Source organism: Mauremys reevesii, linkage group 5 (genome assembly GCF_016161935.1).
Source record: "Mauremys reevesii isolate NIE-2019 linkage group 5, ASM1616193v1, whole genome shotgun sequence".
NCBI classification, from domain to species: Eukaryota; Metazoa; Chordata; order Testudines; family Geoemydidae; genus Mauremys; species Mauremys reevesii.
The window spans coordinates 89,257,205-89,276,473 of record NC_052627.1 but is presented as its reverse complement, the minus strand read 5'-3'; the positions used below and the strand labels follow the sequence as shown (position 1 = coordinate 89,276,473).

At 39.7% G+C, this 19,269-nt stretch overlaps 1 protein-coding gene across 16 annotated transcripts in view; it reads left to right on the top strand.

Annotated features, from left to right (window-relative positions):
- The window catches only part of FIP1L1 (factor interacting with PAPOLA and CPSF1), an 81,971-nt gene that overhangs the window by 61,454 nt on the left and 1,248 nt on the right, over window positions 1-19,269 (top strand). For 14 of the 16 annotated variants that reach the window (XM_039542586.1, XM_039542595.1, XM_039542592.1 and 11 more), the window contains 2 exons: window positions 4,083-4,302; window positions 17,613-17,750. In XM_039542586.1, the coding sequence (XP_039398520.1) occupies window positions 4,083-4,302; window positions 17,613-17,750 (358 nt within the window). The remainder of the gene's footprint in view (window positions 1-4,082; window positions 4,303-17,612; window positions 17,751-19,269) is intronic. The other 2 variants (XM_039542587.1, XM_039542591.1) reach the window with 1 other exon arrangement.

Sequence of the window (19,269 nt, the reverse complement as noted above, 5' to 3'; positions counted from 1 at the left end):
ATTAATGCACTCAGCTACTCACGATAGAGAAAAGGCCTTAATGTTGCCAGGCATGTATAGTGACCCACAAGGAGAGAAACATATTGTAAAGATACTTTTGAAAATATGACATTTTTTAACATGAGCAGTATGTTAAATATAAAAATATCACCCGTTTGAGAAAAATAATTTATTTTCAGTATATCCCTACATATTTTCAATCATTTATAAACATATAGTTTGTAAAATGTTTTATGGAACATAGTTAATTGATATAATCAATATCATATTTACTTATTTTCTTTTTGATTACATAGTAGTTTAAACCAATTAAGCATATATTAGGGCTATATAAATGCTATTCTTTTATATGGTATACATTTGACAAAATAGGAGCCTTGCTGTTTTCTACGCTCAAATAAGCACTTTTTTCATACTCTGCAAATCAACAGACTTCTCTTGCCATGATTCCTGCTGCTTTGACTTTTCTGATTTGAAGGGTGATTCTGTCTTAAATTATCAACTAAATATCTATTTTTACTCCTTAAGACTGTTTTTGAATGCATGGCAGAAGTTGGCCTACTATAATCAACTTCATTAATGTTGCTTGAACATACTAGATTTTTTAGACTGAATTTTATGAAGGAGATTATAAAGGAAGATGTTTAAAGGTGACTTTCAAAGAGCAAAAAATTGACTTGTCTGGGTTTTTTTTTGCTTCATAAGGTTTAAAAAATGCTTGCTAGTTCTCTTTTATAAATGAATGCTATAAAGGGCTTTTTATTTTTGATTTTGTTTTCCTGCTGGTGTTTTATCTTAGAATGTCAGGAATGTTGTCTAGCCTTCTTAGGCTTTGCTAGAAGTCTGAGACGTGGATTGTGAGCTCTCTTAGTTCTTAATTGAAAGGACCAGAGTTGCTTGAATCCTTAAGAAATACATCTTTTTCTCTTGAAAGTTGCAGTAGTATTAGTATTAACAAAAAACAAAATTGTCAACAGTTTAAAATCACTTAATTTCTCTGTCATAAAGCTATCAGTTCTCCAGTTGTCCATAGGGTCTTCTAGGAAAAATGAGGCAGACATGATCAGAATTTCTAATCTGGTGCCCCGGTCTTCCCTCTAACTGTGGGTTTTGAGGTGATGTTTACTCATAGGTCTGTGAGTGCTGATACTCTTCCCAGTCTAATGTTCTCTATCCATTTTAAATGGAATTACAAATTTAGTGTAAGTATTGCAAAAAAGTTCTAAAAACAGTTTTTTCTACAACACAAATAAGATCAGCTAATGTTTTGTTATTGTACATGACACAGTATAGTCTTATTTGTATGAAACTGTTCTCAAAGCAGAGTTAGTCTCCAGCTGTATTGAATAAATCGAAAGTTTCCCATACCTGAAATAACAATCACCAACCTTATTTGCTACTCCTCTCTCCCAATCTAGAAATAGACTCATAGACTTTAAGGTCAGAAGGGACCATTATGATCATCTAGTCTGACCTCCTGCACAAAGCAGGCCACAGAATCTTACCCATCCACTTCTATAACAAACCCCTAACCTATGTCTGAGTTATTGAAGTCCTCAAATTGTGGTTTGAAGACCTCAAGCTGCAGAGAATCCTCCAGCAAGTGACCCATGTCCCATGCTGCAGAGGAAGGCGAAAAACCTCCAGGGCCTCTGCCAATCTGCCCCAGAGGAAAATTCCTTCCCGACCCCAAATATGGTGATCAGTTAAACCCTGAACATGTGGGCAAGGCTCACCTGCCAGCACCCAGGAAAGAATTCTCTGCAGTAACTCAGATCCCATCCCATCTAACTTCCCATCACAGACCACTGGGCATACTTACCTGCTGATAATCAAAGATCAATTGCCAAAATTATCAGTAGCGTTGTTTCAGTATGAAGTTTAGTACAAATCCATCACGAAGAAACAAAATATTTAAATTTGTTCTTAGTAGAAGACCCAAAATACTAATCTTGATTATGTTTGAAAGCAATTCTATTTTTTAACTTCTTGCATGTTGAGAACTCTTATAGATGAAATCTGAATAGCTGCAATCAGAGCTATATAAAGCCAGAGCACTCGGTCACGTTAGGTCACTGAGATGCAAATGACATACTTTGCTTATGTCAGATGAATTTTCTGGGTATTTGTCTGGCAGGATATGGAAATCGCTGTAGTTATTGCGTAGGGGGGAGCAGACAGAATCAGCCTGGATGTAGATTCCATAATAAGTAAAAATCATTACTGTTTGTGTTTTGCAACTTAATTTGTGTAAATAATATAATTTAGTAAATATATCATCATATTTTAAAATTAGAATAGTCTCTCTCATCCAGTGTATTCAAGCCCTGGAGATCATACATACCTTGTTGAAATCATGGCAAGTTAAGGAAATTAGCAGTCTTTAAAGTCCAACTGTTTGTTTTGCTATTTCTGGTTGCTTTCCTTACATAGAAGAATTTCAGTTTCGGCAGCATAATAAACAAAACATTGTTCTAGGATTTTTTTTAACTCCTCGTTTTCCCTATATTCCTAAACTCAAACATCAACTAATGTTTGTTCAGCATTTTGTAGATGTAAAGCACTGTATTGCTGCTGTTATGCATTATATGGGATGTCACTGGAAATAGTATTTTAAGGCTGAAGTTCCTCCTCCCTCCCTCCATCTCCCCCCTCTCAAAGGATCTTTTGTATTAGTTCATGGAGCCCTTGGCAAACCAGCATTTTACACTTCTGCTCAAGCACCCTGCTGCAGGCACATTCATAGGCATCTTAGACAAAGAAGACTGAACATGACTCTTGTCAGAACCCATTAGTGCTGCCTCTTCGTGCACTTATGTATTTTTGAAAGCTCTGTACAGTTAACTTGCCCTCATAACAACACATGAGTTAGAGAAGTATTATTCTATTTTACAGATGGAGAAAAGTGGTAACTCACTGCAGTTAAACTGATTTACCTAAAGCCACACAGAGTGAGTTGGTCGCAAAGCAGATAAGAGCACTCGGGAATTCCTAATTTTGAGACCCTAAGTCCACTAGAGAGTGCTGTGTCTCAGTAAAATAAAGCAGTCATTGTGGGATAGAATGAGGCACTCCAATTGCCCCATTGAGCATTATCTTAGGGCTACCAAGCCAGGTCTCTAATCATTTTGATGTCTTCCTGACATCAGAGCATACTGGAGAGTCTTTCTATCCCACTGCTGGTTACAGAAAATTCTTGAGTGCAAGAGGATGTTATCTTATCAGGAAGTCTGGTTAAAATTTTTCTCCTCTAAACAAGTATATTGTATTTTACAAAAAGTCTTAAACTGAAGGACATATTTCATTTTCTCAAAATGTAATATGTTTTAGTAGTAACTGGTTCTGGTGAACGTTTATTTGAATGGTATATTTGTATAAGATAAACAAAATAATTATTTCCTTTAGCTAGTTATAATAGCTTCCCCAAGGCTAATTTACAGAAGAGACTTCCACATTTACTATTATGTTCTATAATTGGAAATGCTTTGAAAAATATATAGTGTAGAATATGAACTCTTGAGAAAAATTATGGAATGTAACTGTCAAAAATTGTACATTTAGTTGCAACTATTTTTATTTTGCGTACCTTTTTACTTCCATAATGTTTTCTTTAAAATAATTAAACTAACCAAAGTAGGAAACACTCTTTCCTCCCCCTTTTTTAATTATACTTCCAGAGCCACATCATTTAAAAGGTTCTATGTTTGTTCTAGCTATTTTATTTCCGTTTGTTTTGCAAAAGTAAAACTAAGCTAATCACATAAAAAAATCTGATCCTTCTTAGGAAGTGTTTGTGTGACCATTTTATTTGTAGTGACCTAGAATTCAGACATTCTGCATGATATATATCTGAAGAAACAATGTATACTGGTAACCATACATCCTCGGAATTAAAATGCAACAGAAGAGTGTCTGAGATCTTGGATTGCCATCATAGTAAAATACTGTACCTAGTTTCAAGTAATATGTAGACTTGTGATGGAAAAATTGTGCATGTACAAAACTCTCTCTCATTTCAAGAGTGAATCATACTATATTTTACCAGCTTTTGTTCTTGCTAATACCAGCATTTTTTTCTTTAGTCACCTTTCCGCACCTTGCAGGTTCTGCTCCTTCGTGGCCTAGTCTTGTGGACACCAGCAAACAGTGGGATTATTATGCACGAAGAGAGAAAGATAGGGAACGAGAAAGAGAGAGAGACCGAGAGAGGGATCGTGATCGTGATCGTGATAGGGAACGAGAACGTACCAGAGAGAGAGACAGAGAACGTGATCACAGCCCAACTCCAAGTGTTTTCAACAGGTTAGTAATAAAATAGTTAACTATAATACTGTGTTTAAGTGTTGTGTCCATATTAGGTAGTGTGCTTCAACACTTAAAACCCTTGGTGTGCAGCTGTATGGTCTCAAGGGACGAGAGGATGTGAGTCTCCTTCTCCTTTGTTTTCTGTTGGAAACTAGCTAAAATTTCCAAATGTAAAACAAAACTGTAAAAATATACTTTATGTACTAACTACTTATAGGGCTGCAGGCATTAAGAATGTGATTTAAGCTTTGTGTATGAGGGAGAGAAGCAGCTCTTTGACCTCATTAATTCCAAAAACAACTGTGGAATCTGTGGGTTCTCTATTATTTTACAATTGGAATTTCTACTTCTTTTCTAAGAGCAATGTCCACCTACAGTTGACTAATTTGAAACAGTAGTATTACTGCATGCTAAAAATGGGTTGATTTGTTTGGTGGGTTTTGTGAGTAGTTGGGAATGAATAATGTTCTGTCCAAGCTATTTATTTGTGAACTGCAAGCTTCACTAAAAGGTCAAGAACTTTTTGTTTTCATACAGATAACTCCTTTGACATTTCAACTCTTTAATAATTTTTATTTTTTAAGTGATTAAACTTAGACACTACTGCTATCTTCGGTATGTCTTTGTGCACAAGAACAGAGCATTTAATGTTGAATTGGATGTGACACAAATAAGTTGAGGGCTATAGACTTAACTTAGTATAAACTTACTTTGCTTAGGCACTGTTTCATGCTTTTCTAATGGTTGCAAAATATTTTGGGATTAGTCCCTTGACTCTTCAGTTAATTGTTTTGATCAGTTTCATGTTTACAGGATATACACATTAGCCATTAAATTGATTTTGGGACTGTCACCTTAATTGTTTTACATTGCTGAATCTGAGCAGAACATGAGGAATTAGTATTACCTTAGTTAAGAGAAATGTTGTTGTTTTTTTAAATCATCTTTATCCATCATTACAGGCATAAGCTCATTGTTAAAGATCTAAATTAGGTGCAAGAAAACTTAGTTTTTATTTTGTGCAGACACTGACATTGTGGTGTTGTGGTCCTGTACTGTGTCTGTGTTTTGTGTTACAAATTACAGGGTCAGTGTTTAAGAATTTAAGTCCAATTTAAACATCTGTTTCTCAGGCAGCTTGATTGAAGGCCAGAAAGAAGGCTGGTCATTCAAGGGTGCTTGAAATGAACCTTAATGACTTCCAGGCCCAGTGAAGTCTCTGTGTTGCTGCCAGAGATATCAGTAAAGGAGGGGGGAGAGGAGGCCTCAGCCTTTTTTTTTTTTTTTAAATGTGACTAAATTATCCACCATCTGCAGCAAAGCTGCTGCCACAATGCTATAAGGAACCAAGAGACCCTTAACTAGTAAAAAGTAGATTTGGGAGTAACAGAGAAGGTGGGAGAAGATTTAAAAGGACATATAATTCACATAGGGTAATGTTGTTTTTTAAGCTTATTTACAGTTTCATTCACTTTTCAAAAATAAAAACATCTGTGAGGAGGAAGAAGGGAACAAGAACTTCACACATCACAAATATGCATTAATTTTCAGGGAAAGAATACTTACCATTGGTGTCTTTCTTCCTGTCTGTTTAAAACTACCAGAAACAATACTTCTGTGAGATTTAAAATAGGTATCATGTTTTGTGCAGGGAAAACTAAAATGAGGCTAAATGGACCTGCAAATGAAAAATCTGTGTTCTGTTGCATTTCTTACCAGTGTAAGATAACCAGAGTGCATGTTACTGGAAATGTGCAAGTTAATGTGTTTTTAAAATGATCCCACAACCATCTTGCCACCTTCTTCCCATAGTACTCCCCTCTGAATATAAAAATTCAAATGATGCCTTCTTTCTTGGATTATAATCTCTTCAGGGCAAAGACTACGTTTTACTTTCTGCTGAGGTACAATTTTAAAGTTAGTTATCACTAACAATGTAAAGTGCAAGTAATTGATTGACTTCCTGCCTGTATTAGAACTCATTCTTAGCAGGGTATCTTATAAAGAATGAATTCTACCATTTAAATCAATATGAAGGGTTTTAGCAAAATTTATGATAAAACTTTCAAATATGGATGCCTTAAATTAGGTACCTAAATAGAAGTGGGATTTTCAGGTATGCTGAGCATCCTCAACTGTCATTGAAGTGAACAGCAGTTGTAGGTTCTCAGAACCTCTAAAATTATGCCCATTTCTGATTTAATGTCTAAATATGGATTCAGATGTTGACCTTTAGGCACCCATATTTGAAAATTGTGGGCATAAAATATGTGGGTTGTGTAATGGGGTGTACACTAATGTTATTATGTGTGTATGTTCAAATATTGTGTGTGCGCACATGCAGTGGTATCACCTATATGATAAAATAGTGGAGTCACTATAATTTTTTATTACAGAGTTCTGTGTATTGTCATACACCTTTGACTGCCCTCTATACACTAATCCATTTCTCATTGGGAATATTTCTGACAATCAGAATGTGAGCAGCTTCAGATACCATAGTTTATTACTTTAAGTTACCTACCAGGCAGAGAAATGTTGGTTCCTTTTGTCCGAAGTCATGGAATCTCTGCTCTTGCTCTGAGACCCACTGATCCATTACCCAAGGCCGGCTGTATTTGTTCAGTCCTGCACCAGTGACTGGTTTTAAGGTCCAATATTACACAACTCTGCAGGGCAAAAAAAATCAGCTTTAAATTATTGAAAAGGAGAATGGGAGACATGTTTACCTGTCAGTTGTTGTTTTTGAGGTACAGCAGAATAAAGAAATGAGGGAGTAATAAGAAAATATAAGCCCTCCCTCTCTTAGGGTGCACAGTGAGCTAGATTCAATTTGACATATATAGCCAGAGAAAATTGTTATACATACCAGGATCCAGTCAGCTTTACACTTTAGGATGACTAAGGTGTGAGCAAGATAAAAAAGCATTTACAATTTTAGGTTGTGTGAGAGGAAATTGAATAACTCCAGAGATGGACAGGAATGATGATGATAGGCAGATATAGGTAACAATAGCTATTGTACAGAGAATAAACTATTCCACTTCTCCTCATCTCTCCCCTTCCAATGGCACACCTAATCAACCATTTCATTGTTGAATTGCTGATGTAATCCAGTGCTGTGTGCCTGATGGGATGATGGATTGTCATAGTTTTAATGACAAAAAGGGTAACCATTACAAAGGACTTGGATCTTGGAGAGGAGGGAAGGTGATATGGTTGAGTCTCAGACATGTGTCCTGCATAGGGGGCTAGAAAGAAACTGGTACAGGAGACCATTCTAGAAATCTAGGATATTGCTTTTTTTACTGTAACAACATGGATTGTATTTATCTGGAATTAACTTTTACAGAGTTTGACTAAATATGCTAAGCATACAGTTTTTTTTAATCTAATTGTATTGCTCTGTTTTAATTTTTTGGTTTTTTTTACCTATAGCCAAGGTGGCTTTAGACTGAAAATGTCACGCAGACCATCTTGAAGAGGTAGAATAATTTCAACCTCTTAAGCTTCCTTTCGCTATCTCTTCTTATCGGGATCCTATCACACTTGGATTTCTCTGTTAAAAAGAGCACTGATTAAATATTAGATTCTTTGTTGAGTGGTGTCTCTAGGGGTGCTTCACTTTGTGAGTGCTGGTGTACCTGTGCCTGGGATTGGAGATCTTCGGTAGCAGTGCCTGTTGGGCTCATCCCCGTCACATGCTCATCCCCGTCACACACTGTGAGCGACATCTATATACCACTGTGCGACCCAACATCAGTCAGTTCCTTCTCAACTGTCCTTGGTCTGGGACAGAGCCTCTAGCAGAGCCCTTCATTGCTCGTTGTAGTTCCTTTAGATGTTTTAGGTTTCCATTTAAGATAGTTGTTAGCAGTTTTTCTCCCTCTTTTATTCTCCCTCTCTGTTATTTCCTAGTAGAGATTCCAGAGTCCTTCCCATTCGGGAAGTTTTCCCCTCACGGGACTATGCCCAGATCACCTGGCTTTAAAAGATGCCTCTCTTGCTGTGAGGCCATTCCCTTGAGTGATGGGCACTCCCGGTGCATTTTGGGCCTGGGAGAGGAGCACATATATCAGCAATTGCTCCCGCTGCCTTAACTTAAAGGCACAGACCAGAAAAGACTCTGACCTCAAACTCAAGTTAATTATGATGAAGAACACATTATGGCCTGCCTCAGACCCTTGTCCTGAGACCTCTTTTCTGCAGCACTCACCCCCCTTGGCATCATCAACTGCTGACCCCGACTCCTCACACGCTGTGAAGGGAGTCTGCTCTCTCCTATCCAGAAGACAAAATGTGCATTCCGGGCTCACTCTCCAAGGACCCACCCCAAAAAAGACCATCCCAGCGAGATCTGTGGCTGCCATGTCTTCTTCACTGAGATGTAGCTGTTCTGACCACGCGAGTACCTCTGGTACCGGCGCTATTGGCAGACCCAAAGACCCTAAGAGGGCAGGACAACATGAGAGGATTCCATCATGTGAAACCAACAAGGGTAATGCAAAAACATTCAAGTTGGCTCTGCCTTCCATACCAAAACATCCGGCTCCGAGTGCCTCAGCATGGCCGAAACCACCAGCACCGCGGAGGCCCTCAGCATCGATGAAGCTTTCCGCACCACCTGGTGGCCATTCAGCAAGCTACACCCTGTCTGCCGTACCACTGGAACCGACAAGCTTCACACTAATGCCTCATTCTAGGACATCTCAACACATGATGCCAATGATGCTTATGCCAGTACCTCAGGAGTTTAGGTTCCCGAGAGACTTGGCAGTTTCTGACACCCTGGAGTAGACTCTCCTTCAGACTGAACTACCACGATCCACGTCTCTCCCCCAGGAATGCATGCACTACCACACTCTCCCTCACCTCCTAGAACTGTCTCCCCCCCACCCCCTTCCAGTGGGGAGGAAGAAGAGGACGACAAAGACTACTCCGCTGCACAACCTTCCATCATACCCCACAGCATGGTACATCGTAAATCCCATACACATCCCCAATAATGGGAGTGAACAACTGAACCAGGTCCTTGGTATGGGCACCTGTGGATGCCACCTAACATGCCTATTCCCCCACAATGGCCATATTGGGACCCATGGGCTGTGTATAGTCAATCCTTTCCTCAACCATCCTCTCACAGGAAGGCCTTAAATAGTCGCTCTTCATCTTCCTCGCTATCCAGGCCCCTGGAGCCAGAGCTAGAATTTCTGAAGGAGCAAGAAATGGAATTAGAGGAAGAAGGCAGACCACTGGCCATATGTTCTCTCCATATGAGGCAATCATGCCACCACCTCCTACTACAGATGACTTCAGACACTTCCAAGAACTCTTTCAATACAGACAAGTGTAGCGGACACACTACAGATCCCACTAGAGGAAGTCTGTGAGCAACAACATAAGTTGTTAGAAATTTTACAGATCTTCACATCGGCAAGAATCGCGCTTCCTGTCAACGAAGCCATATTAGACCTAGTTAAGGTAATCTGGCAGACCCCTGCATCCATACCACCAGTCTAGAAACAGGTGGACAAAAAAGATGTCCTTGCAAAAAAGAGATTTTTTTTTTTTATTTTCCCACCCTACTCCTAATTCCCTTATAGTCAATGCAGTGAACGAGAGAAACAACATCATTCTTGGATAACCCCCTACAATAAAGAATGGAAGAGGCTAGACCTCTTCAGCTGCAAGGCCTCCTCATCCACCACACTCCTGTTCAGGATTGCTACTTACGAGGCGCTTCTATAAAATATAACCATTTGCATTACTCTAAGTTCACCAACTTCTTGCAACATATCCTGGACAACAAGAAGGAGCGATTTCAGGCAGTCATAACTAAAAGACAGCGGTTGGGACAAACAGTGCTACTGGCCTCTCTGGATGCTCCCGACACTGCAGCCCAATCCATAACCACAGCTATAGTCATGAGACACGCCTCGTGGCTACATCTATGGGGGTTTCCCAAAGAAGTACAGACCACAGTGGAGGATATCCCGTTTGGGGGTCCCAAACTTTTCACCAAGCATACTGACAACTCTTTTCATTTCCTGAAGAATTTGAGGGCAACGCTATGCTCCCTCAGCATTTATACACCAACACCAAAACAAAAACAAGGTAGATATCAAACTATTGCTGGTTCTCGTCCTCCACATTTTGGCCTCTAACGATACTACAGCCCATAACATAGATGCCAGAGACCCCCTCCTAAACATAAGCAGGGACCAGCTCAGTCAACTACTCCTCATCCTTCCACCTCCAAGCAGCAGTTTTGAAAGTTAGGTTGAGGCCCTGAGAGCTCTCCCCCTGAATCAAATGCAGTAACCATCCACATTATCTCACCAGTTTGGCAGCTGTTCATAGAATATCAAGGTTGAAAGGGACCTCAGTAGGTCATCTAGTCCAACGCCCTGGTCAAAGCAGGACCAATCCCCAGACAGATTTTTGCCCCAGATCCCTAAATGGCCCCTTCAAGGATTGAACTCCTCCCCTCAAATATATGGAGATATACCTATCTCATAGAACTGGAAGGGACTCCGAAAGGTCATTGAGTCCAGCCTCCTGCCTTCACTAGCAGGACCAAGTACTGATTTTGCCTCAGATTCCCAAGTAGCCTCCTCAAGGATTGAACTCATAACCCTGGGTTTAGCAGGCTAATGCTCAAACCACTGAGCTCTCTCTCCCCATGGCAGTCAGTCACCTCCAACAAGTGGGTGTTGGAAATTATAAACAAGGGATACTCCATTCCGTTCCTCTCCCTCCCATACACCCATCCCCCTTTCCGTCTCTCTTCAGGAACCTTTCTCACAACCATATGGGAGGAAATAAGCCATCTTCTGCAACTGGGAGCCATAGAACTAGTCCTGTTCCATCACAGAGGGAAAGGCTTTTATTCCAACTACTTCATAATAAAAAAGAACAACAGCGGATGAAGACCTATCATCAGTTTGAAGTACCTCAACAAGTTAACAAGTTAAAATGCAGTGCTTCAAGATAGTTGCGTTAGTAATTGATAATCCCAGCTTTGCAACATGGGGACTGGCTCTCAGCCCTCGATCTCCAAGATGCATAATCCACATCTCTATACACCCTTTAGACAGACAGTTTCTCAGATTTGCCCTATGGTTGGACCATTATCAATACAAGGTACTATCCTTTGGCCTTTCTACAGCTCCCAGAATTTTTACATCAATAGGTTAAGGGGAATCCAGGTCTCAGTCCCTATGCACTGAAGCCCATAAGGTTGTGGAAAAGGTGTATCCGACACGGTATCCATATCTCTGCCATGTACCTACCTGGCCACCAGAACACCACAGCAAACTCATCAAGCAAGAAGTTCTCACAAGATCACAAGTGGGAGATACACCCGCCAACTCTACAGACTATTTTCAACCAATGGGGGTTTCCGAGCAGAGACCTGTTCGCCACACCCGACAATGCCAAATGCTCACATTTATGCATGAGGGCGGGCCTTGGCCACCAATCCCTTGGTGACACCTGCCTTATTGCATGGAACGCAAGTAGAATAGGGCAGAGTCATTCTGATAGCTCCGAACTGGCCCCAGCAAATATGGTACCCGTATCTCCTGTGCATGGTGGTCTGTCCTGCTATAACCCTTCACCCGGAGCCACACCTCCTCTCAGCATGCAGGCACAGTTATCCACCCCAACCTGGAAATTCTTCATCTGAAGGCCTGATTCCTTCATGGTTCCAGCTCCTGAGATGACCTGCTTTATAGACATACAAGAAATCCTTTAATATAGTAGAGGTGCAACCACTCGCTAGACTTACCTACACAAATGGAAAAGATTCCAATCCTAGTGTGACACTAAGCATACTCCAGCGCTTCATGCTCCTCTGCCACTCATTCTGGACTACATTCTCAAACTGAAGAAATCTGGACTCTCTTTGAACTCTATTTGCGTACACGTGGCTGCCATCACCACCTTCCATTGCATAGTAGAAGACCACTGCATTTTTACCCATCCTATGATAATACGATTTCTAAGGGCCTCCAAAATATCCTGAGGTTCAAGATCCAACCCCGTCTTGGACCTTATCTTAGTCCTACGCTGCTTCACCAACTCCCCATTTGAACTCATGGCCTCTTGTTCCTATATCCACCTGCCTATGCAAATGCCTTTCTCATCTGCTCAAAGAGTGGGTAAAACAGGTGCCCTCATGGTGTGCACCCCGTATACAATCTTCTACAAAAATACGGTCACATTACGACCCAACCTGAAATTTTTACCCAAAGTCCTTTCACTTGAACCAATCGCTCCACCTTCCATCATTCTTCCCAAAGCTATATAAAAACAAACATGAGCCAATGCTACACACACTGGAAGTAAGTGAGCCATACCCTTCTACCTCAAACGACCTAAACCATTCAGACAATCACTGCACTTATTCCTTTCTACAGCTGAAATGTCAAAAGGATCTGCAATATCAAAGCAAAGATTTTCAAAATGGATGTCTCAATGCATTCACCATTGCTATGAATAAGATAATCTACAAACCTCAGCGGGAACTCAAACATATTCTTCCTGATTGCTGTCCATCTCAGTAGCCTTCCTGAATAACGTGCCCTGAATAATGGACATTTGTGGGACTGCTACTTGGGCTTCCTCGGACATATTCATACAACATTATGTGATCACCCATGATTCAACATCCGATATGTTACTAGGACACATCGTCCTATCTTCACTCTTCAATACTACTCTGAAGCCTCAACCTTCCAACACTGCTAAAGTGAAGCACCCATAGGGACACCACTCAAAGAGAAGAGAGAGTTACTCACCTTGTGCAGTAACTGAGTTTCTTCAAGATGTTTGTCCCTGTGAGTGCTCCATTACACGGACTCGGCAGTGGCGAAGAAACGGTGGTTGGTTTGCATCATGCTATATAGACGCTGCTCACAGCACGTGACAGGGAGGAGCACATATACAGACCAATGGACACTGCTACCAAAGATATCCAATCCCAGGCACAGGGTGCAGGGGTTGCCAGCACACCTAAAGTGGAGCCAGGGGCGGCTCCAGGCACCAGTACGCCAAGCGCATGCCTGGGGCGGCAAGCCACGGGGGGCGCTCTGCCGGTTGCCGCAAGGGCGGCAGGCAGGTTGCCTTCGGCGGCATGCCTGCGGAGAGTCCGCTGGTCCCGCGGCTTCAGCGGACCTCCCGCAGGTATGCTGCCAAATTCGCAGGACTGGGGACCTCCCGCAGGCAAGCTGCCAAAGGCAGCCTGCCTGCCGTGCTTGGGGCGGCAAAATACCTAGAGCTGCCTCTGAGTGGAGCACCCATAGGGTCACATCTTGAAAAACCTCAGTTACTGCACAAAGTAGCTAACCCTCTTATCCTCTCCCTCAGGGATGTGGTCCTACAAGCACATAGGAAGTGCCTAATGACTACAGATGGAAACCAGGTGTAAAGTGACAGGGGAATTCCTAGCTTGCCAGTGGAGCACACAGGTCTTATCCCTAGCCTGGAAGGTCCCAACATACTGGACCATTCAAATTGTGATTTTTGTTTTACATATAGAAAAGCTGGTTTTGTTCATGTTTAGAATTTTTCATAGCTCTTGCTGAATCCGTGGTCATTTGGTGGTAAGATCTCAAACTGTTTAAATAAGAGGGATAAAAAAGAGTGTCAACTTTGAAACCTCTAGAATATTTTAAAATAATTTTCTATAGCTCTCTGTGGCAAATACAGAATATGAAAAAGGTGTGATGAAAGGTTTTGGTCTTCATTTTTTAAACTTGAAAACATAGCAGGCATTTGACTACCTATGTTAAACTCATCAGAGGTAATATTCCATATTCCAAAGTTAACTTTTTACATTAGACATTAATCAGCAATTTTTTGATCTTGGGAACTAGATCTCAGGTAGGGGGAAATCCACTAAATTATTATTTTTTTCCTCCCTGGCTTTGTGTTTTGCTACAAAGTACCAAAAATATTAAGCTCTTTGAACTGTGCTGAACATTCCTTTTTCAAGGGTGTCTTCATTCAGGGAATTGTTGTCCAGTTATTTAAAATTTGGTACTCAATTTCTCTCTCTTTTCAGACCTGGCTTACCCATTTTAATGCCAATCTGACATTTTTGTGATTTTAGACATGGGGTGAAATTTCAATTTATAATTTATAATATTTGAAGCACATAGAAGTATAATTTATATTCAACAAGTATATTCATGAAACCCCACCTATGCATATGTGTGCTCACCTAAACTTCCTTTTTCTCAACCTACAGTATATCATCAATTTCATTTTTTTTTATTAAGACATTTAAAACATTTTACTCTTTTTGATAGAAAGGCTATATACTTTAAAATTGATCATTTAAGTGAAGGACTGAAGCAGTATCTAGAGCTAGACAGATGTTATGTAAGCTCTATCAGTGCTTCTCAATTCTGACCTGAAACAACCTTTTTATTCCAGAGCTGAGCCTCTCATAACTAGACTGACTTGTCCTGTTTAGTTTTTGTGACATGGGCTAAATTTATTCAGGATTAGGACACACTTCCACTTTAGGCCAGATCAGGATTGGAATCTTGAACTAGAAAAGTAATGTGAACTATCCACCAAGTCTTTCTTAATGCTTAAGAAATAATTGCTAATTAGTTAATAATGTTAAATAATTAGCATTTCTAATGCTGTATACACTGCATAGGTTGGGAAATGTCTGAAGTGCTGTACCACGTGGATGTGTGCCCCACTGCAGCTCCACTCCACAAGAGCCTAATGTCCTCTTTGAGTTAAGTCAGCTCTGTCTCTTGTATAGTATTGTTAACCTGGGCTGCCCTCTCTCAGTATGACATGTTTTGGAAACTTGGTTGATATTTGCAGAATTTTCAGCTTAAATTCATAAGAAGTTTGATGTGGGAGAGTTTGATTGGTCAACATTTTTTTTCCCCCTCAGCGGAATGGCTGTGATGTGAGGAAGTATGTAGTGGAATGGAAGTTTGGTTATGGACATTTTCCCTTCACAGCATCTCACAGTAGAGGGGAAATTCAGCGGTAAACTCATTAATTTCTAATCTGTTATACTGTTGAGATTCTGTTGTATACTACAATTGGGATTCAGCAAAGTTTCTTTTTCTAGCGAAACTACTTCACCTTATTCTGGTGTTGGGCACCTAAGAAGAGTGAGAGAGTGTTGTAGATTCAACACAATAAACACATGTGTGTTTCATGTAGCTTATTAAGTATTACCCCATACTCCTCAAACTGGTCATGGAACTGTCTGATTTAAGCCTTAATCAGTTCCCTATCTATTTCTTGTTTTTTTTCTATAGGTATGTTGTAATTGTAGGTTTTACTTTGAGCCATAGTGTGAATGTGCATATGCTTTTGAATAAATGTATATTTCTTTTAGATTTAAAGTAGTGTCTCCCACAACATGAGATCATGCTTTATATCAATTTGTATACTCCTTCATCTTTGGTTGTAACTACAGTTAAGTGTTTATAATGGAAAACATTTAGAAGAGCATTGTTAGTCAACCCAATTGTATTACTTAGCAATGAATCATTACTGTGAGTTAACCAATGGTAACTATTATTGTCCCATATTTTGATAGAGGAAATATTTTAACATATTGTGGAGAAACAGATGACATTCCTTGGCTTTCTTTATCATTTGTTTATTTGTTAAAGTGCTGTGTAATATTTTGGGAATTAGTATTCTGTAACTTCCAAGGAAATACTTCAAATTTTTACCCAAGATTTAACTGCCAATAACAGTCCCTAATTTTACTGCTCCACAGCAGTAAAATTATGTAAAGCAATGTATAGAGACCCGTAGTGAGACTTGGCAGTACTCGTTCAGGTGTTGATTTCCTTCCCCTTCTCCTACCCCACCACAAGTCCATGCCCAGGCCTGGAGTAATCAGAGATGCAGTGGTCCTATTAGGGAGAATTCTACTGGAGCCATATTGTGGCAAATCAGTCTTCTCTCATCCAAATTCTCACTTCATTGAGATGTGGGGAATCTCTGTGGAGCTGGGTTCTAATATGTGTAGGAGGCACATTCCCCGCACAGCCTCCGCAAATCCTTCCTCATTAGTGGAGCCACATAGATTCTTCTGCACATAGGGTCCCCAGTATCATGAAGGAAAAGACAGTAATATTTTGCTAGTAAATGTTGACTTAGACTGAAGATGTGGAGCTTCAGTTTTTGCTTTAACTTAATGACTTCTAAATTCTAATTCCTTTTAGCTAGTTTCTGACTCAAAAAGTTTGATCACATCAGTCTGTGGTTTTCTTTCAGGATCTTAATTTTCAAAGATCTCCCCTTTATTTCCTGAGCTATGGAAACTAAGAATTCATATGACATGTTGCTATTCAATCAATTTATCTTCATTGAACAACACAGATGTCAAATTGCACCTATGACACTGCATCTGTTTTTTAACCAAGTAATAAATAATACCCGGCTCTTACATAGAGCTTTTTCATAAGCAGATCTCAAAGCAAGGAGAAGGCAGATTGGATTATTGGCAGTGGGTGCATAAGAAGATAATGTTTGTTAAAATCTACTGTGTTTTCTGTTGGGCTAAACTCAAATAGGTATCACTATCAACTTCTTGTTTCATGGAACACTTCATTGACTTTGTGTGTGTGTTTTAGTAGGACAGGAACATGATGCAGTACCTGCTTTAACTAAGATATTATGAAGCCTTACCAAAGCAACAATATTTTACAGGATCTTCTATATTTTATAGTATCTCTTTAACAGTGCATTGAGGCCTCCTATATATCTAGTTTCTTCCTTCATGGCTGTTACTGCATGTCATCACGAAGACTTACTGAAGATTTCGCTGAACATGCTCAAATGCTTTTTAACACCTCAGAGGTGCTGATAAGAAATAGCCCGTATGTTTTTTCAAAAACTTCATTTATAAACATGAGCTCAAAACTGTATAACATACCATCCAGACGAAGATTAAGTATAATAAATTTTCACTACCGATGATTTTCATACAAAGTTTGTTATTGCATAATAAACTGTGCATATATTTAATAAGATGCTGCTAACTTCTCCTTTTTCCCCACCCCAGTACACCCTTATGTCAAAATATCAAGACTTCAAATCGAAAGTTACGACAATCCTTATGTCTACCCCTTAGGTTAAACAACTTTAATGTCTTTTTAACATACATTGTAGATGGTATTTATGAATCCTGACTAATACGTTAAGTCTGGTTTGCCATTTGTTGTGTAAATGTTAGAATGTGTGATTTTTTTCCCCCAGGCTGCTTTAACATTTCACTGGCATGTGAAAGATTTTTCTTTTCTTTTCATCAGTGATGAAGAACGATATAGGTATAGAGAATATGCAGAAAGAGGCTATGAGCGTCACAGAACAAGCAGAGAGAAAGAGGAACGACACAGAGAAAGGAGACATAGAGAAAAAGAAGAGACTAGACACAAATCATCTCGAAGGTTTGAGCTTTAATAGTATATGAAAAAGACTTGATCTGTAGAAAAATGACAGTTGGAGTATCATGAAAAGGTTGCAAAGATCCCGATGTGCTGCCTGCAGCAAATCTGCCATGTAAAAGATCTGTAGCTGACAAGAGATGTTGGTCCAGGGTTACTGTGTAATGTCTCTACAATCTTAGGCTGGGGCAGTGTGTAAAATCCTTTGTCTGGAGCTTACTGGTTTAGTTCATATAAGGAGAATGAGTGGGGTGGGGGTGGTAACAAAAACATTAAAAAAATCACAGTAGGGACTTCCTTAAACTGTAAGAAAAAAGCCTCGTAGTTAGAATAGGAGATAAAGGTAGAGGAAAGAGGATTTTTTAATGAATCTGTAAACTCAGGGGTTGTACTGTATAACTGGAGAATTGCTAACATAGTTTCTGTTTTTAAGAAAGGGGAGGGGAAGTGTTCCGGATAACTACAGGCCTGTTAGTTTGACATCTGTAGTATGCAAGGTCTTGGAAAAAAATTTTGAAGGAGAAAGTAGTTAAGGACATTGGGGTCAATGGTAATTGGGACAAAATACAATATGGTTTTACAAAAGATAGATTATGCCAAACCAACCTGATCTCCTTTTTTGAGAAGGTAACAGATTTTTTAGACAAAGGAAACACAGTAGATCTAATTTACCTAGATTTCAGTAAGGCATTTGATATGGTTCCACATGGTTTATATGCATCCACACTATTTTTTTTTAAACCAGGAATGGGGAATTATTAGTTAAATTGGAAAAGATGGGGATCAATATGGAAATTGAAAGGTGGATAAGGAACTTTTTAAAGGGGAGACTACAACGGGTCATTCTGAAAGATGAACTGTCAGGCTGGAGGGAGGTTACTAGTGGAGTTCCTCAGGTATCGGTTTTGACCAATCTTATTTAATCTTTTTATTACTGACTTTGGCACAAAAAGTGGGAGTGTGCTAATAAAGTTTGCAGCTGAGACAAAGCTGGGAGGTATTGCCCAAACAAAGAATGAGCCAGGATATCATACAGGAAGATCTGGATGACATTGTAAACTGGAGTAATAGTAATAGGATGAAATTTAATAGTGAAAAGTGCAAGGTCATGCATTTAGGGATTAACAACAAGAATTTTTGTTATAAGCTGGAGAGTCATCAGTTGGAAGTAACGGAGGAGGAGGACCTCAGAGTATTGGTTGATCACAGGATGACTACGAGCTGTCAATGTGATATAGCCGTGAAAAAAGCAAATGCTTCAGGCGAGGTATTTCCGGTAGAGATAAGGAGGTGTTAGTACCATTATGCAAGGCACTGGTGAGACCTCATCTGCAATACTGTGTGCAGTTCTGGTCTCTCATGTTTAGAAGGATGAATTCAAAATGGAACGGGTACAGAGAAGGGCTACTAAGATGATCCAAGGAATGGAAAACCTGCCTTATGAAAGGAGACTCAAAGAGCTTGGCTTGTTTAGCCTAACCAAAAAAAAGGCTGAGGGGAGATATGATTGCTCTCTATAAAT